The 16,197-nt window shown below is 35.1% G+C and overlaps 1 protein-coding gene across 4 annotated transcripts in view; it reads left to right on the forward strand.

Annotated features, from left to right (window-relative positions):
• Window positions 1-16,197, forward strand: part of ATRNL1 (attractin like 1) — a 789,076-nt gene that overhangs the window by 117,475 nt on the left and 655,404 nt on the right. For all 4 annotated transcript variants that reach the window (XM_058697871.1, XM_058697872.1, XM_058697873.1 and 1 more), the window contains one exon: window positions 12,237-12,391. In XM_058697871.1, the coding sequence (XP_058553854.1) occupies window positions 12,237-12,391 (155 nt within the window). The remainder of the gene's footprint in view (window positions 1-12,236; window positions 12,392-16,197) is intronic.

Consider the following 16,197-nt stretch of genomic DNA (forward strand, 5'->3'; position numbering starts at 1 on the left):
TCAATTGGCTATTATGGTTCCTTGAATTTCCATATGAATTTTAAGATCAGTCTGTCAATTTTAAACAAAACAAAACAAAAACTCCAGCTGGGATTTTTATAGGGAGTGAGGTGAATTTGTAGACCAATTTGGAGAGTATGGCTATCTTAACAATATTTTTTTTCCAATTCATGAAAACAGGCTATCCTTCCATTTATTTAGGCCATCTTTAATTTCCTTCCTCAACCTTTTTTAATTTTTATTTATTTATTTTTTAATTTTATTTTTTAATTTTTAAAAATTTACATCCAAATTAGTTAGCATAGGGGCGCCTGGGTGGCTCAGTCGGTTGAGCGTCCGACTTCGGCTCAGGTCACGATCTCGCGGTCCGTGAGTTCGAGCCCCACATCGGGCTCTGGGCTGATGGCTCAGAGCCTGGAGCCTGCTTCCGATTCTGTGTCTTCCTCTCTCTCTGACCCTCCCCCGTTCATGCTCTGTCTCTGTCTCAAAAGTAAAATAAACGTTAAAACAAAACAAAACAAAAAAAACAAATTAGTTAGCATATAGTGAAACATTGATTTCAGGGGATTCCTTAATGCCCCTTACCCATTTAGCCCATCCCCCCTCCCACAACTCCTCTAGTAACCCTCAGTTTGTTCTTCATATTTATGAGTCTCTTTTGTTTTGTCCCCCTCCCTGTTTTTATATTATTTTTGCTCCCCTTACCTTATGTTCATCTGTTTTGTCTCTTAAAGTCCTTACATGAGTGAAGTCACATGATTTTTGTCTTTCTCTGACTAATTTCACTTAGCATAATACCCTCCAGTTCTATCCACATAGTTGCAAATGGCAAGGTTTCATTCTTTTTGATTGTCGAGTAATACTCTGTTGTTGGAGTATATATACTCCATTGTATATATATACCACCTCTTCTTTATCCATTCATCCACCGATGGACATTTGGGCTCTTTCCATACTTTGGCTATTGTTGATAGTGCTGCTATAAACATGGGGGTGCATGTGTCCCTTCGAAACAGCAAACCTGTATCCCGTAGATAAATGCCTAGTACTGCAATTGGTGGGTTGTCGGGTGGTTCTATTTTTAGTTTTTTGAGGAACCTGCATACTGTTTTCCAGAGTGGCTGCACCAGCTAGTATTGCCACCAACAATGCAAAAGAGATCTTTCTCTGCATCCTCGCCAACATCTGTTGTTGCCTGAATTGTTAATGTTAGCCATTCTGACAGGTGTAAGGTGGTATCTCATTATGGTTTTGATTTGTATTTCCCTGATGATGAGTCATGTTGAGCGTTTTTTCATGTGTTGGTTGGCCATCTGGAGGTCTTCCTTGGAGCAGTGTCTATTCATGTCTTTTGCCCATTTCTTCACTGGATTATTTGTTTTTTGGGTGTTGAGTTTGATAAGTTCTTTATAGATTTTGGATACTGACCCTTTATCTGATATGTTGTTTGCAAATATCTTCTCCCAGTCTGTCGGTTGCCTTTTAGTTTTGCTGATTGTTTCCTTTGCTGTGCAGAAGCTTTTTATTTTGATGAGGTCCCAGTAGTTCATTTTTGCTTTTGTTTCTCTTGCCTCCGCAGACGTGTTGAGTAAGAAGTTGCTGCAGGCAAGATCAAAGAGGTTTTTGGTTTTTAGTTTTTACGGTATAGGTGTTATACTTTGTTAAATTTATTCCTAAATATTTTATTCTTTTTGATACCATGATAAATTGAGTGTTGATTATTTTTATTTTACAATTTTGCATTCCTAGTGTGCAGAAATTCAATTGAGTTTTGTATATTTTTCCTTTACCCTAAAAATTTGTTAAACTCATTTATTATTTCTAATAATTTTTTTGTGGACTCATTAAAACTTCTGTATACAAGATCATGTCATCTGCAACTAGCAAGAGCTTTACTCCTTCCTTTCTAGTTTGGATACCTTTTATTTCACTTTCTTGCCTATTTCCCCTTCTATAATGTGTAGTAGAATGTTGAATAGAATTGGCAAGAACTGACATCTTTGTCTTGTTCCTGATCTTAGGGGGAAAATTTTAGCCTTTAACCATTAAGTATCATGTCAGCTGCTCTTACTTTTTTTTCTTAAATAGATATCACTTATATTAGATTTCTATGGTTGCTATAACAAATTAGCACACACACACACATACACACACGTGCACGCATACACACACACACACACACACACACACACACACGTATTCTTTCACGGATCTGGAGGCCAGAAGTCTAAAATCAAAGTGTGAAAGAGGCATGCGCCCTCAAGAGGTGCTAGGGAGATTCCTTTCCTCTTTCAGTTTTTGGTAGCTGTCAGTATTTCTGGAGTTGCGGAGGAATTGTTCCATTGTCTGCCTCCAAGTTGTATTACCTCCTCCTCTTTTTTTGTGTGTCTTTTATAAGGACACGTCATTGGATTAAGGTTAGCTGCATAATCTGGAATGATCTCCTCTGCTCAAGATGCTTTATTTAATACATTTGCAAAGACACTTTCTCCAAATAAGGTAACATTCATGCGTTCTAAGGATTAAAACGTGGATATATCTTTTGGGGTGGAATACCATTTGGCCTTTATCAGGTTGAGGAATTTCCCTTCTATCCCTGTTTTGTTGGCTGCTGTTATCATGCATGGCTGTTAGATTTTGTAAATAACTTCTCCTGTATCTTTTGAGATTATCATTTAGTTTTTTTTCTGTATTCTATTAATATTGTGTGTTACATTGATTTTCAGATGTCAAGCCAATTATGCACTCTTGGGATAATCTCCACTTGGTCATGGTGTATAATTCTTTTTATATGTTACTGGTTTTGATTTGCTAGTATTTTGTTTAGGATTTTTGTGTCTCTTTTCTAAAAGAATATTAGTCTGTAGTTTTCTTGTGATATTGTTGGTTTAGGTATAAGATTCCTACTTTCTCATAGAATGAGATGAGTAGTGTACCATCCTATTTTATATTTTTGAAAAATTTATGAACAATTCACAATATTCTTCTTTAAATACTTGGTAGAATTCACCAGTGAAGCCATCAGGCCTTCTCCCACCTTTTTTTTTTCAAATTTCCTTGGTCTCTTTATTTGTTACAGGTCTATTCAGATTTTCTGTTTCTTATCTCAGTTTGGGTAGTTTGTATCTTCCTAGGACTTTGTTTATTTCATATTGTTGTTTGTATGTAGTTGTTTAGTATTGGATTATAGGCTGACTTATTTCTGTCAGATTGATATGTGCCTTCTTACTATCTTGATTTTAATAATTTGAGTTTTTCTCTTTTTATTCTTGTTTAGTATACCTAAGAGTTTGTCAATTTTTTGATCTTTTAAAAGAAAAAACTTTTCGCTTCATTGATTCTCTCTATTGTGTTTCCAGTCTACATTACATTCTTTCCTGTTCCAATCTTTATTTGCTTTTTTAATTCTTTTTTGCTATGGGCTTTTGCTTTGCCCTTTTATCCAGTCTCTTAGGGTATAAGTTGAACTATTGAATTCTCATTTTGTCTTTAAATACACGTGTCTACAAATATAGATTTCCCTCTAAAGTATTGCTTTTGGTGTCTTCTATGTTTGTCTTGTCTTCATTTTCATTCATCTCAAAGTATTTTCTAATATGCTTATGATTTTTTCTTTGACCCACTTATTATTTTGGAGTGTTTCATTTCCACATATTTATGATTTTTCTCAAATAACTTTCTTTTTGTTTTAATTATTTTAATTCCATTATAGTTAACATACAGTGTAATTTTAGTTTCAGGTGTACGATACAGTGATTCAAAACTTACATACATCACCCGCTGCTCATCACAAGTGCACCCCTTCATCCCCATCACCTATTTCACTCATCCCCCCCATCCACCTCCCCTCTGGTTTGTTTATTCTATGTATGTTCTCAGTTTGTTTTCTATAGTTAATAGTCTGTTTCTTGGGGCACCTTGGTGGCTCAGTTGGTTAGATGTCCAACTCTTGGTTTGGGCTTGGGTCATGATCTCCTAGTTTGTGAGGTTGAGCCCACGTAGGGGCTGCAGTTAGCAGCACGGAGCCTGGTTGGGATTGTCTCTCTCCTCTCTCTCTGCCTCTTCCCTGCTTTCACATTTTCTCTTTCAAAATGGACAAAAAAACATTAAAAAGAATGAGTCTTTCTTGGTTTGTTTCTCTTTTTTTCCTTTGCTTGTTTTTTTTTTTTTAATGTTTTAAGTGTTTATTTTTGAGAGAAAGAGAGAGACAGAGAGAGACAGCACGAATAAGGGAGGGGCAGAGAGAGAGGGAGACACAGACTCCGAAGCAGGCTTCAGACTCCGAGCTATCAGCACAGAGTCAGACGCACTCACGAACCGTGAGGTCATGTCAGCTGAAGTTGGACGCTCAACTGACTGAGCCACCCAGGGGCCCTGCTTGTTTTGTTTCTTAAATTCCACATATGAGTGAAATCATATGGTATTTTCCTTTCTCTGACTGACTTATTTCACTTAGCATTATACTTTCAAGCTCCATCCATGTCATTGCAAATGGCAAGATTTCATTCTTTTCTATGGCTGAATAATAGTCCATCATACGCACACGCACGCACGCATGCACACAACTACACCCCACATCTTCTTTATTCGTTCTTCAGTTAATGGACACTTGTGCTACTTCCATAGTTTGGTCATTGTGTCTCAAATAACTTTCTATTACTTATTTTTAATTTCATTCCATTGTAGTTAGAGGGCATACTTTGTATATTAATCTTTTTAAATTTATTGAGGTTTATTTTATGACCTAGTATATAGTCTGTCTTCGAGAATGTTACCTGTGTACTTGCAAAAACTGTGTATATTGGTGGTGTTGGCTGTGGTGTTCCTCATATGTCTGTAAGGTTCGTACTAGTCAGATGTATTTCCTTGTTTATCATATAGTTCAATTCATTTTTGAAAGTTAGTATTGAAGGTTCCTACTGTTATTATTGACTTATCTGTTTCTTCTATTATGTCCATTTTGCCCCATTTTGGAGGTGTTCTGTTGTAAAGTCATATGTGTTCATAATTGCTAGACCTTTGTGATGGAATGGTCCTTTTATCACTATGAAATATTGCTATTGAAGTCTAGGAACGTTTTTGTTTTAATGTCTGTTTTGTTTGATGTTATAGCTACTGCAGCTTTCTTATGTTTATTGTCTGCATAGAATATTTTTCTACCCTTTTTCTTTCAATATATTTGCACCTTTCAATCTAAAGTATGTCTCTTGGAGAGCATATAGTTGGTACCTGTTTTTTTTTTTTAATCCTGTCTCACAATCTCTGCCTTTTATTTATATATTTTAATAGCTTCAATTTAATGTTATTTTTGATATATTTGAATTATCTGCCATTTTACTCTTTCTTAAATATCTCATTTGTTATTGTGGATAATAATGCTTTTTGTTACTCTTTTTTATTGCTCTTCCTATTAGATATTTTCTAGTGTAACATTTTAATTCTTTAATGGTTGTTAAAATAATTATTTTAGTTACTTGTTTAGTGTTGGTTTAGGGCTTATCATATATATCTTATCAGAATATACTTCAGACTTCTACTAACTCAACTGCAGGGGAATATAAAAATGTTTCTTTTTTAGAACTCTATTCTCTTTTTCGTCTTTTTTTTTGTGGTATGACAACTATATATATGTGTATATGTATATATATGTATATATATATAAAATCTATATATGTTACAAACTCAACAATATATTGTTATTATACTAATTTTATATACTTTTGTATCTCAAGGAGATAGAGTATAAGGAAGAGCAAGTATATATTTCTTATGTAAACTTGCTATTAAATACTTTTTTGTGTTTCTTTTTCATTTGTTCTTGTTGATTTATATTACTATTTGGCATCATTTTCTTCAACGGAGTTTTGCTTCCCTCTGTCACTTTGCTGTTATTGTCAAATATATTACATTTCTATATGTTTTAGGTCCAGCAATGCACTTGTATATGTGTTGTTTTATAACGATTGTTTTTCCTTTCTAGCACTCTGGATTGATATAGCTGATACAAAACTGAACAACTTCCTTTAGTATATTGTAAGGAGGATTTTCTCCCCAAAAATGTGTTAATTTTTGTTCATCTTGTAATGTCTTCATTCTGTTCATTTTTAAGAGGTAATTTTATAAATATAAGATTCTTGGTTGACATTGTTTTCCAGATTTCTTGAGGTATAATTGGCAGATAAAAATCATGTATTGTGTATATGTGATGTTTAGATATATATACACGTGAAACGATTATCATAGTCAAGCTAATTAACAAACCATCATCTTACATAGTTCCTGTTTTTTTGTGTGTATGGTAAGAATGCTTACAATGCACTGTCTTAGCAAATTTCAAGTATACAATATAGTCTTATTAACTAGAGTAACCATGCTGTATATTAGATCTTCAGAGCTTATTTATCTTGCATAACTGAAATATTGAATGCTTTGACCTATATCTTGACCCTCCCTGCCCTGCCCCCCCCCGCCCCCCGCACTGGGTCCCCCAGCTCTTGTAAACCACCAGTCTACTCTGCTTTTTTGAGCTTGACTTCTTTTTAGATTCCACATATAGGTGAGATCATGCAGTATTTGTCTTTATTTCACCTGGCATAATACTCTCCAGATTCAGGGGCACCTGGGTGGCTCAGTTGGTTGAGTGTCCCATTTCAGCTCAGGTCATGATCCTGTGGTTTGAGAATTCAAGCCCCACATCAGGATCTCTGCTGTCTGTGCAGAGCCTACTTTGAAGCCACTGTCTCCTTTCTCTCTGCCCTCTCCTGCTCATATTCTCTCTCTCAAAAAATAAATAAACATTAAAAAGTATTCTCCAGATTCATCCATGTTGTTGTAAATGGCAGGATTTCCTGCTTTTAAAAGGCTGAATATATGTATACATTTTCATTGCTGAATAACATTATGTGTGTGTGTGTGTGTATATATGTGTGTGTGTGTGTATATATATATATATATATATATATTACATATAATATATATATATATATTACATTTTCTTCATTTACTTGTATAAGTATAAGTATACTTGTATAAGTATAAGTATACTTGTATAAGTATAAGTATACTTGTATAAGTATAAGTATACTTCATATACTTATTTATATATATATATATAAATTACATTTTCTTCATTTACTTACTGGTGGGCACTTAGGTTATTTCCATATCTTGGCTACTATGAATAATGCTTCAGTGACCATGGGAATGCAGCTATATCATTGAGATACTGATTTCATTTCCTTTGGACATACACCCTGAAGTGGGAATTCTGGATTATATGGTAGCTCTTGGTAGTTCTGGTTTTAACTGTTTGAGGAAGCTCTATACAGTTTTCCAGTTGATTATTCCAATTTACTTTCCCACCTTTTACTCCACAGCCTCAGCAACAGTTGTTATTTCTTATCTTTTGGTTATAGCCATTCTAATAGGTGTGAGGTGATATCTCATTTTGGCTTTATTTGCATTGCCATGATGATTAGGGATGTTGAGCACTTTTTCATTTATGTGATGGCAGTCTGTGTGTCTTCTTTGGAAAAACATCTATTCAACATCATTTGTCTATTGTTTAATTGGATTGTTCTTTTTTTTTCTGTTGAGTTACATGAGTTTTTATGTATTTTGGATATTATATTTTCTCCATTCTGCAAAACCAAGCCCAGTGTTGAGGGCCTTCCATTTTTTTCCCCTTGGGCAGTGCTTGAAGTGTTCAGGGTTATGCATCTTCTTCCCGTGCAACAGGGTTGAGCCAGCTGTGTGTACTCATGAGCCATGTGCAGAAGTCACGTGTGCCACGTGGGGGAGGGAATTATGGATCGCTGGGGACATGTCTGTGCTATTTGAGGTATGTTTGCAGGTGATGTATCATAAGAAGTTCATGGATGGGCCTCTTGGTAGAGTTCATGAGGTGATTAGTAGAAACCTTAGCTCTTCGCTGAGTTTTGTGCCCTAGTCACTGTGAGTGCCCTTTTTCTTCCTCTGCCAGTCCTCTCATAGTTCTGGATGGGATGAGAAAGAAGTGGTCTTGTTGGACATAATCCCACTTGGCTGTGGCAGCTAGACACATACTATGCTGTCATTGCCCCTGTGGGAGTAATTGTAAGTTGAAGGGGTTTCTCTTGGGAGTGCTGTTTTTGCCTTGAGGTGGGGGGGGGGGGCGTGTGTGATGTGGTAATGTGAAACTGTTCTTACTTTCTTTCGTCCTCCTATTGGAAGTTTTGCTCTAAGTGGTCCTGAGACTTCTCTCTGGACTTCTGGGCTCCCACAAAGGTGCTCTTGTCTCTCCGTGAGCTGATAAAAATCTGTTTTTGTGGGAGGATGAGGTCAGAAAACTCTTATTCCATCATCCTATGTAGGTTCTGTTTTTTCACATTTTTTTCATTCAGCACACTGCATACGTTTGCATATGTTATCGTTTCCAATCCCAAGTTGGCTGTATGTCCTGTTGGGTTTCTCTTGTATGCAAAAGCATCATCTTCCTCTTGCTGTTTTTATGATTTTCTTTTTCTTTGTGGTCTTCAACATTTTTACTGTTTTATGTCTGAGTGTGGTTCTTTCTTTGTTTTTTTCCTACTTGGATTTCATTGAGTGTTTTGGATGTGTATGTTAGTGTTTTTCATCAAATTTAGGAAGTTGTCAGACATTATTTCTGAAAAATTTTTACCACTCTCTCCTCTGCATTAGTGTTCTCAGTAAATGCATGTTGTGGCCATTAATGGCACTCCACATTTCTTACAGGCCCTTCATTTTCATCTCTGTTCTTCAGATTGCTGAATCTCTTTTTCCTACTTTCTACTTCAGTGATTTTTTTTTCTTCTGCTTGCTGAAATTTACTGTTTACCTCTCCCATAAATTTAAAAATTTTAATTATTACACTTTTGAACTTTTTGGTGATTTCTGTATCTTTGTTGTTTTTATTTATTTATTTATTTATTTATTTCAATATATGAAATTTATTGTCAAATTGGTTTCCATACAACACCCAGTGCTCATCCCAAAAGGTGCCCTCCTCAATACCCATCCCCCACCAACCCTCCCACCCCCCATCAACCCTCAGTTTGTTCTCAGTTTTTTAACAGTCTCCTATGCTTTGGCTCTCTCCCACTCTAACCTCTTTTTTTTTTTTTTTTCCTTCCCCTCCCCCATGGGTTTCTGTTAAGTTTCTCAGGATCCACATAAGAGTGAAACCATATGGTATCTGTATTTCTCTGTATGGCTTATTTCACTTAGCATCACACTCTCCAGTTCCATCCACGTTGCTACAAAAGGCCATATTTCATTCTTTCTCATTGCCACGTAGTATTCCATTGTGTATATAAACCACAATTTCTTTATCCATTCATCAGTTGATGGACATTTAGGCTCTTTCCATAATTTGGCTATTGTTGAGTTATATTTGATAAGGCATTGCCATATTTTCCCTTCTTTAAATTTTTTTTTTCAACGTTTTTTATTTATTTTTGGGACAGAGAGAGACAGAGCATGAACGGGGGAGGGGCAGAGAGAGAGGGAGACACAGAATCGGAAACAGGCTCCAGGCTCCGAGCCATCAGCCCAGAGCCTGACGCGGGGCTCGAACTCATGGACCGTGAGATCGTGACCTGGCTGAAGTCGGATGCTTAACCGACTGCGCCACCCAGGCGCCCCTTCCCTTACTTCTTTAAATCTTGATGTCTTTAACACTGAACATACTTGTAATAGCTGCTTTGAAGACTTTTTGCTTCATCGGACTTCTGGGGCCTCAAAAGCAATTCTGTTGCCTGATTTTTCTGTGTGTATAGGTTACTCTTTCTTATTTCATCGCATGTTATAATTTCTCCTGAAAGCTGAACATTTTACATAATATAGCAACTCTGGGTCCTGATTTTTCTCCTTTTCTGCAACTGTTGTTTGTTTAGTGACTTTGCTGAACTGTTTCAGTGAAGACTTTTTCTTCCTCCAGTGGATCCTCTGATGCTGCTCCTCCCAGGAGGCAGCCTGGGGTGCCCCAAATCACCCCTGGGTGATAATAGTTTTAGCAGGGTTCTCTTGGACTTTTCCTTCTGACCTCTCTGGTGAGCTGAGTGTATTACACCCACCTGCTAGTCACCACTAACTGTTGACTGATTGCTGTAGTATTCTCAACAATGCTCTGGGGCATTAATTGCTTCATAGTCTGTTTGAATTCAGTGTCCATCCCTTTTCAGGGGCAGTCTTTATGAGGCCAGTCTTAGGGATTCTGACCCTCGTAGGGCTCTTCTTAGCTGTCTTTTTCCCTGCTTCTCTCTGGTGAACTTCTGTCTGTTCTACGTTTGAGCTTACTGTTCTCATGGAGCTGCTGGCTGTCTCAGTTGCTTACAACCAAAACCTCCGTTGTTTTTTTGAGTGCCCTTTAGGCTCGGAGTTTCCCCCCTCTTGTTACAAATAAACTCAGTTCCCTTGGGAGAGCTGTGGCACTCTTTTTCTTAGTCTGCCTCTCCCTGGTGTGGGGCAGGGTGAGACTCAGTGCCAGTACTTTCGAATTGTAGGTGGGTCAGTGGCTTGTCCTTTCTGGAGTGATAACACTGTGTTATGTGCAGGGCACTGGATGGGGATGGTGGCCTTTGCTCTTCTCAGCTTTCATGTAACTTCTGCCCTGTGACTGATGTGGGGTAAAGAGTTACTGGCCCTCTTAGCCTCCTAGGCCTGATGTATAGCTTGCACTAACGAATGAGGGCTAGGAAGAGGATGAGCATTCAGACCTCTCCTGCTTTCTCCTTGAATGGAGTTTCTACCACCAGAGCTGGGGGCCATGAGCAGTATTGTCTGCCTGCTGTTCCTGGTTAGATATCCATGGCCTGGAGAAGGAGCTCTCTCTGTTATTGTCTTTACCCACCTGGGGTTCAACTTATTTGTCGTTGAACTGCAGAGGGAGGGTGCAGACACAGGGAAGGATGACAGCAGATAACGGGTCAAATATCATGGACTGCTGCCGTTCTTATTGAAATTTAGTAGATACTGAAATTGAGTAAATATTTATTGGTTGTAGGGTGCCTGGCTCACCCAATGGAAGAGCATGCAGCTCGATCTCAGGGTTGTGAGTTCAAGCGCCATGTTGGGTATACAGATTGCTCAATAAATAAACTAAAAAAAATTTTTTTGTTTTGCTTTTTGCTAAATTTTTCTGAGAACTTAAATGTCGTTTTTGTAACTTTTGCCAATTATAGTTCTTTTCCGATACGGTTTGTGGAACTTCTCATATTGCCATTCTGGAAGTCAGCTCCATATTCTTTAGCCGTTAATTGCTATAGGTTTTTGAGATATATATAGTATTTGTACCTTACTTACTATACTATATGTACTAGGTTTACATTCTGATTCTTTTTTAGTAGTAGTGCTTTTTATTTTAGAAAACTTACAAGGTATTGACTCATATGTCTTGCAGCTTTATTATACAGCGATACATTAAAGTGAAATATAATTGTGAGCATATGTTTATAGTACTTTCTCTTAGTTAATTTTTCCTTGAACATTTATATTAATTTAATGTTTCTAAAAATACACATGATTTTACACAACAATATGGATATATCTCAAAAACGATCTTGAGCAAAGGAATGTACACACAAATGAGTACTATGTATATGATTTTACTTTATAAAGTACAAAGAAAAAAATACAAATATAACAGACAATCCTAAAATTTGTGTGGAGCCACAGAAGAATCAGAATAGTGGTAATATTCTTTTAAAAATATATCTCAGTAGTGTTTACTTAGTTGTGTTCATCTTGTGAAAATTCATTGAATTTTAGACTTACGTGCACTTTTATGCATGTTATATTTAAGAACTTAGATAATATATTATGAGATCCATATGAATTATTAGTTTTAACTGAATACAATTGAGAGTAAATTTACTATATTCAACATTCTATTTACTTTGGTATTTAAAATTGGTGGTACTTTGGTCCTCTAGTTTTAAGGACACTTGTTTCCTACTTTTATAAATGAAATAAAAGTTCATAATATACATTACTATAAAATCATGAACAACTATGTTTAATATTGTTGTTTCCTCAAAGCATTTTAAGATACTGTGCATCTCAAAAGACTTCAAAAATATTGAAATTTAGAGGCCATTTATGAGTTATTAAAAAATAAAGCATGTTATTTTCACAATTCTAAGGAAAATTCTATATGCAAGTTAGACCCTTTATATAATATATATAATCAGGGAGGTCTTTTTATCCTGTGTAATACATTTTTAAATTTTATCCTGTAGGACTATTTTGAAAGAAAGTGGGTTTGCCAGATATCTTCATTCAGCTGTTCTTATCAATGGAGCTATGCTTATTTTTGGAGGAAATACCCATAATGACACTTCCTTGAGTAACGGTGCAAAATGTTTTTCTGCCGATTTCCTGGCATATGACATAGGTATGTATCTGTTAGGATTGTACATAGTAGGAAATATCAGCAATTTGTCATGTAGAGATTCTCAAATAATATTAATAGCATGTGTATATGTCATTTTAGAGATAAATTCAGAGATAAATTCCAGGAGAACAGACATTCTAGGTTTGAATGTCCTTTTTGAAGGCTTTGTGTAATGTATCCCTATGTGAGCAATTTATCAGTCTGTTGAGTTTGATTGTTGCCATATTAGTTTTGATAATAGGTAGATAATGGAGCACTGTCAAGTTATATAAATTACAAATAGTAGGAATGCAAGCATTCTAGAGTTAGTGGGTATGAGCAAAGATGCATTTAAATCAAACACACCAGATATAGTTACTTGGTGTAGGAAGATGATAGAAGTCTAGACACAGTAGAGCTAAAGAAGTAAGATCTGGGGACAAGATGGAAACCCAGTACATACCTAGGAATGAAAGTAAAGTATCTAAATAAGAATCTTTTCCAGAGAACCAGAAATACAGTGCATTTTACAGTTCACTTGATTTTAATTATGCTATCTGTAGTCCTATCAATTTCTAAATATTAAATGAATGTATTTTTTGAAATACTAAATTTAGCTACCCAGTAGACTATTATAGTGAAAACATTTCTGTGTATCATTTTATAGATAAATCCTAGTTGATATTTAAAATATGTTTAGCCGTAGTTCAGAGCTCTTTTAATTGGTGGTATAATGTAATAAACCAATTTTAAGCTATTAAGAAACATTCTGATAAATTAAGAGACCAAAGAATAACACATTTTATAGATTTAAGAGGCTTCTTTTGCTCTTGAAGATCATAAAGACACATAGTCTACTTTGAAAAATTATTTCAAGTGGTGGCATATAAAGAAGTTATACCTATTAATATGAAATTTGATTTTATACTATGCATTTGGAAGGATATTCCTACTGATAAAAATAAACATGCTTTTTAACTCTAAACTATGTGTGTATCTTTCTGTGATTAATTATTAAAAAGAATCCACTGCCTTTAGGATTTTTAGATTCTAAATAATTAAATATTTACCTTTTTGGACTAATAATTTGAAGTGATGATTTATGATCAAAATTGGATCGTCTTGGCTTTTAGAAGGCTTGTAAATCAGTGCTGAGATCCCGAAAAATGGATTAAATGACGTAGTGAATCTAGGCTCCTTATTATGATCTGTCATTGCCAGGCTGGGACCGTCCACATATTGTTTCGGCTGTGGTGATGAGACAGCAAGCTTATTTCCTTGGAAGTAGATGGTTTGTTTCCCTTTTACGAATAAAAATCCTAGAAAAGTGTAGAGTTTTGTTGTTATTGTTAAAAATCTATGAATTGACATTTTGAAACTTTCAAGAAGATTCTTTAGGGAATTTCCACCTAATGTCTCTACTTTAATGAAGAAATTAATGTTGAGCTATTTTGTAGCTGACGTATTGAGAAATTATTTTTATTTCTTCCATATTGTTCAAGATTATTATATTTTAGATTTTATGTATCAAAACAGCTTACCTAGGTGAAAAACATTAGAGGTGTTAGTTTCAGAGAGGCGGGAGAGACAAAGGGAGAGAGGGGGAGAGAGAGAGAGAGAGAGAGAGGGGGAGAGAGATCAGATTATCATTATTCTAATTATTTGTTAAGTGTTTCTAAGAATTAGATACTATGCTAAGGGCTTTGCACACAACATCTTAACCTCTCTAGTAACTTTGTAACAAGGTGTTAATATATTGGTTTCCAGAATATTAAGCAGATGAGAGAAAAGGGAATTTACCCAAAGCCATGCAGGCAGCAAGTGGTACGTTTAGCTTTTGTAACTTGCTGTAGTCGTACCGCTTGACTACCACATGATGCTGGGGTTTTTTTTTTTTTTTTTTTTTTTGGTCCATTGTATGCTCTTAATTTTGGCAACAAATTATCAGACACCTATGTTTAATAATATTTCTTAATGCTGTAGAATGATAGAAGCAGATATCAGTTTCATTTTTCAAGCAAATTGTTCAAATGGAAGGAAGAACAACATTTTAAACAGTATTATATTTTAACATAACAGTAACAATTAACAAAGCATTAACAACATTAACAACAAAAATGTAAAGCAACCATATAATTCAACATAGGACAAAAGTATTTTGTTTTATCTCATTTGATTATTTTTGTGCAGTTCCCAGTAAAGTTCTCCCCCCAAATCTGTTATTATTCTCTTGGGTTTGTGGCATCAAAGCCTGAAATATTTTCCTGGAAAAAATATTTTTTTTATATTTCAGAAAATGTATTCCAGAACAATTGTTTTTCCTTATAGAGTATATTTTTTTGTGGAAATAAAATACAACCATTGTGTAATGAACCAACTGGAAAATAGATGTGTTTTGAAAAAAAGTCATGTTCCTAAATTTTCTCTTTAGCATATTACCCTTGGAGTTTTATGTCATATTTACCTGGAATGCCTTGAGGAGCTAATTGATTGCTTTGCATTTTGTGATGTTTAAATAAATAGGAATATTTGTGCCATTTAATTTTTCATTGCTCCAAAAAGTACTATTTCAATCTTACTGCCACAGTAATTTTTATAAAGTGAATATTGTTCATCTTTGAGGATATAACCTTGCCTTTACAGTTCTCGTTATATTATAGACGATAGATATGGAAGGCACATGACACTAACTTTTTAAGATGGCTGTACCTTGGCATCCCCTTTGAAGGCTGTAGGGAAAAAAAAAACCCTAGATCTCTATAATCAGGTTCTCTTAGATCAGGCACTGGGCATCTATATTTTAAAAATAAGTAACCCAAGTGCAACTGGGAATAGACCCAGGGCTGGTGAATGGGACTGAATTAATTATAACATGTAGAATGATAATATTACCTAATGTTCTAGTCTGTAAATGTAGCTTGAAGTCAGATAACTTTGTTTTTTTTTATTATTGTTAGTGGTATTATTATTGCTTTCAGAAAGCCACCATGACACCTTATTCATGATAAAAATGATCTTTGTGGTAAAGATAACCTTCTGCTAAAGATGTCATAGAAAAACATGCCTCATGTTGATCTCATGTTACTAGACATTTGTACTTTGAAACTCTTTGGCTGTACAGAGTCCATATTATCCTACTAGTTAGTCTTCTAGGGTCAGGAGGAAAAAGGCATCAGGTTGTTTGTTAGTTTGTTTTTCACATCTGTAAAGTGTCAGTAGGTGGTTTGACTGGGGATTTCAACACTTGTAAGTGGGAGATTGTCATGAATTGAAACATACCTTGAAATCGAACTGGATTTTGAGATAATATTTCAGAATCATCATATGAATAGCTATTACAAGAATTTTTGGTAGGCCTAACATATAATTGTGATGCTTTTAATTACAAATGGTAGTTGTTATTCTTCAATAAGAAAATTTACCCAGCTGTTAAGAAAATGTATAGAATTCTGAGACAAGATGAAGGACAACTCAGAGATACACTGATCATATTTTTTTCTCAAAAAGATAGTAGAAACATAAAAATGTGATTTCCTAGGTTAGATTATTTCAGAATAGGAGAGGGAGTAGGATTTCTATTAGAAATATATCTTGCAGAAAGCAGATATACTGAAACTGAAGCTGAAACTTTAAATCAGATTAAAATAATAAGAGTTTTCAAAATGCTATTTATTTATTTATTTATTTATTTATTTATTTTTTATTTTTATTTTTTTAATTTTTTTTTTTTTTTTACATTTTATTTATTTTTGAGAAACAGAGTGAGACAAAGCGTGAGCGGGGGAGGGGCAGAGAGAGAAGGAGACAGAATCTGAAGCAGGCGTCAG

The sequence above is a fragment of the Neofelis nebulosa genome, chromosome 13 (assembly GCF_028018385.1).
Source record: "Neofelis nebulosa isolate mNeoNeb1 chromosome 13, mNeoNeb1.pri, whole genome shotgun sequence".
Classification (NCBI taxonomy): Eukaryota; Metazoa; Chordata; class Mammalia; order Carnivora; family Felidae; genus Neofelis; species Neofelis nebulosa.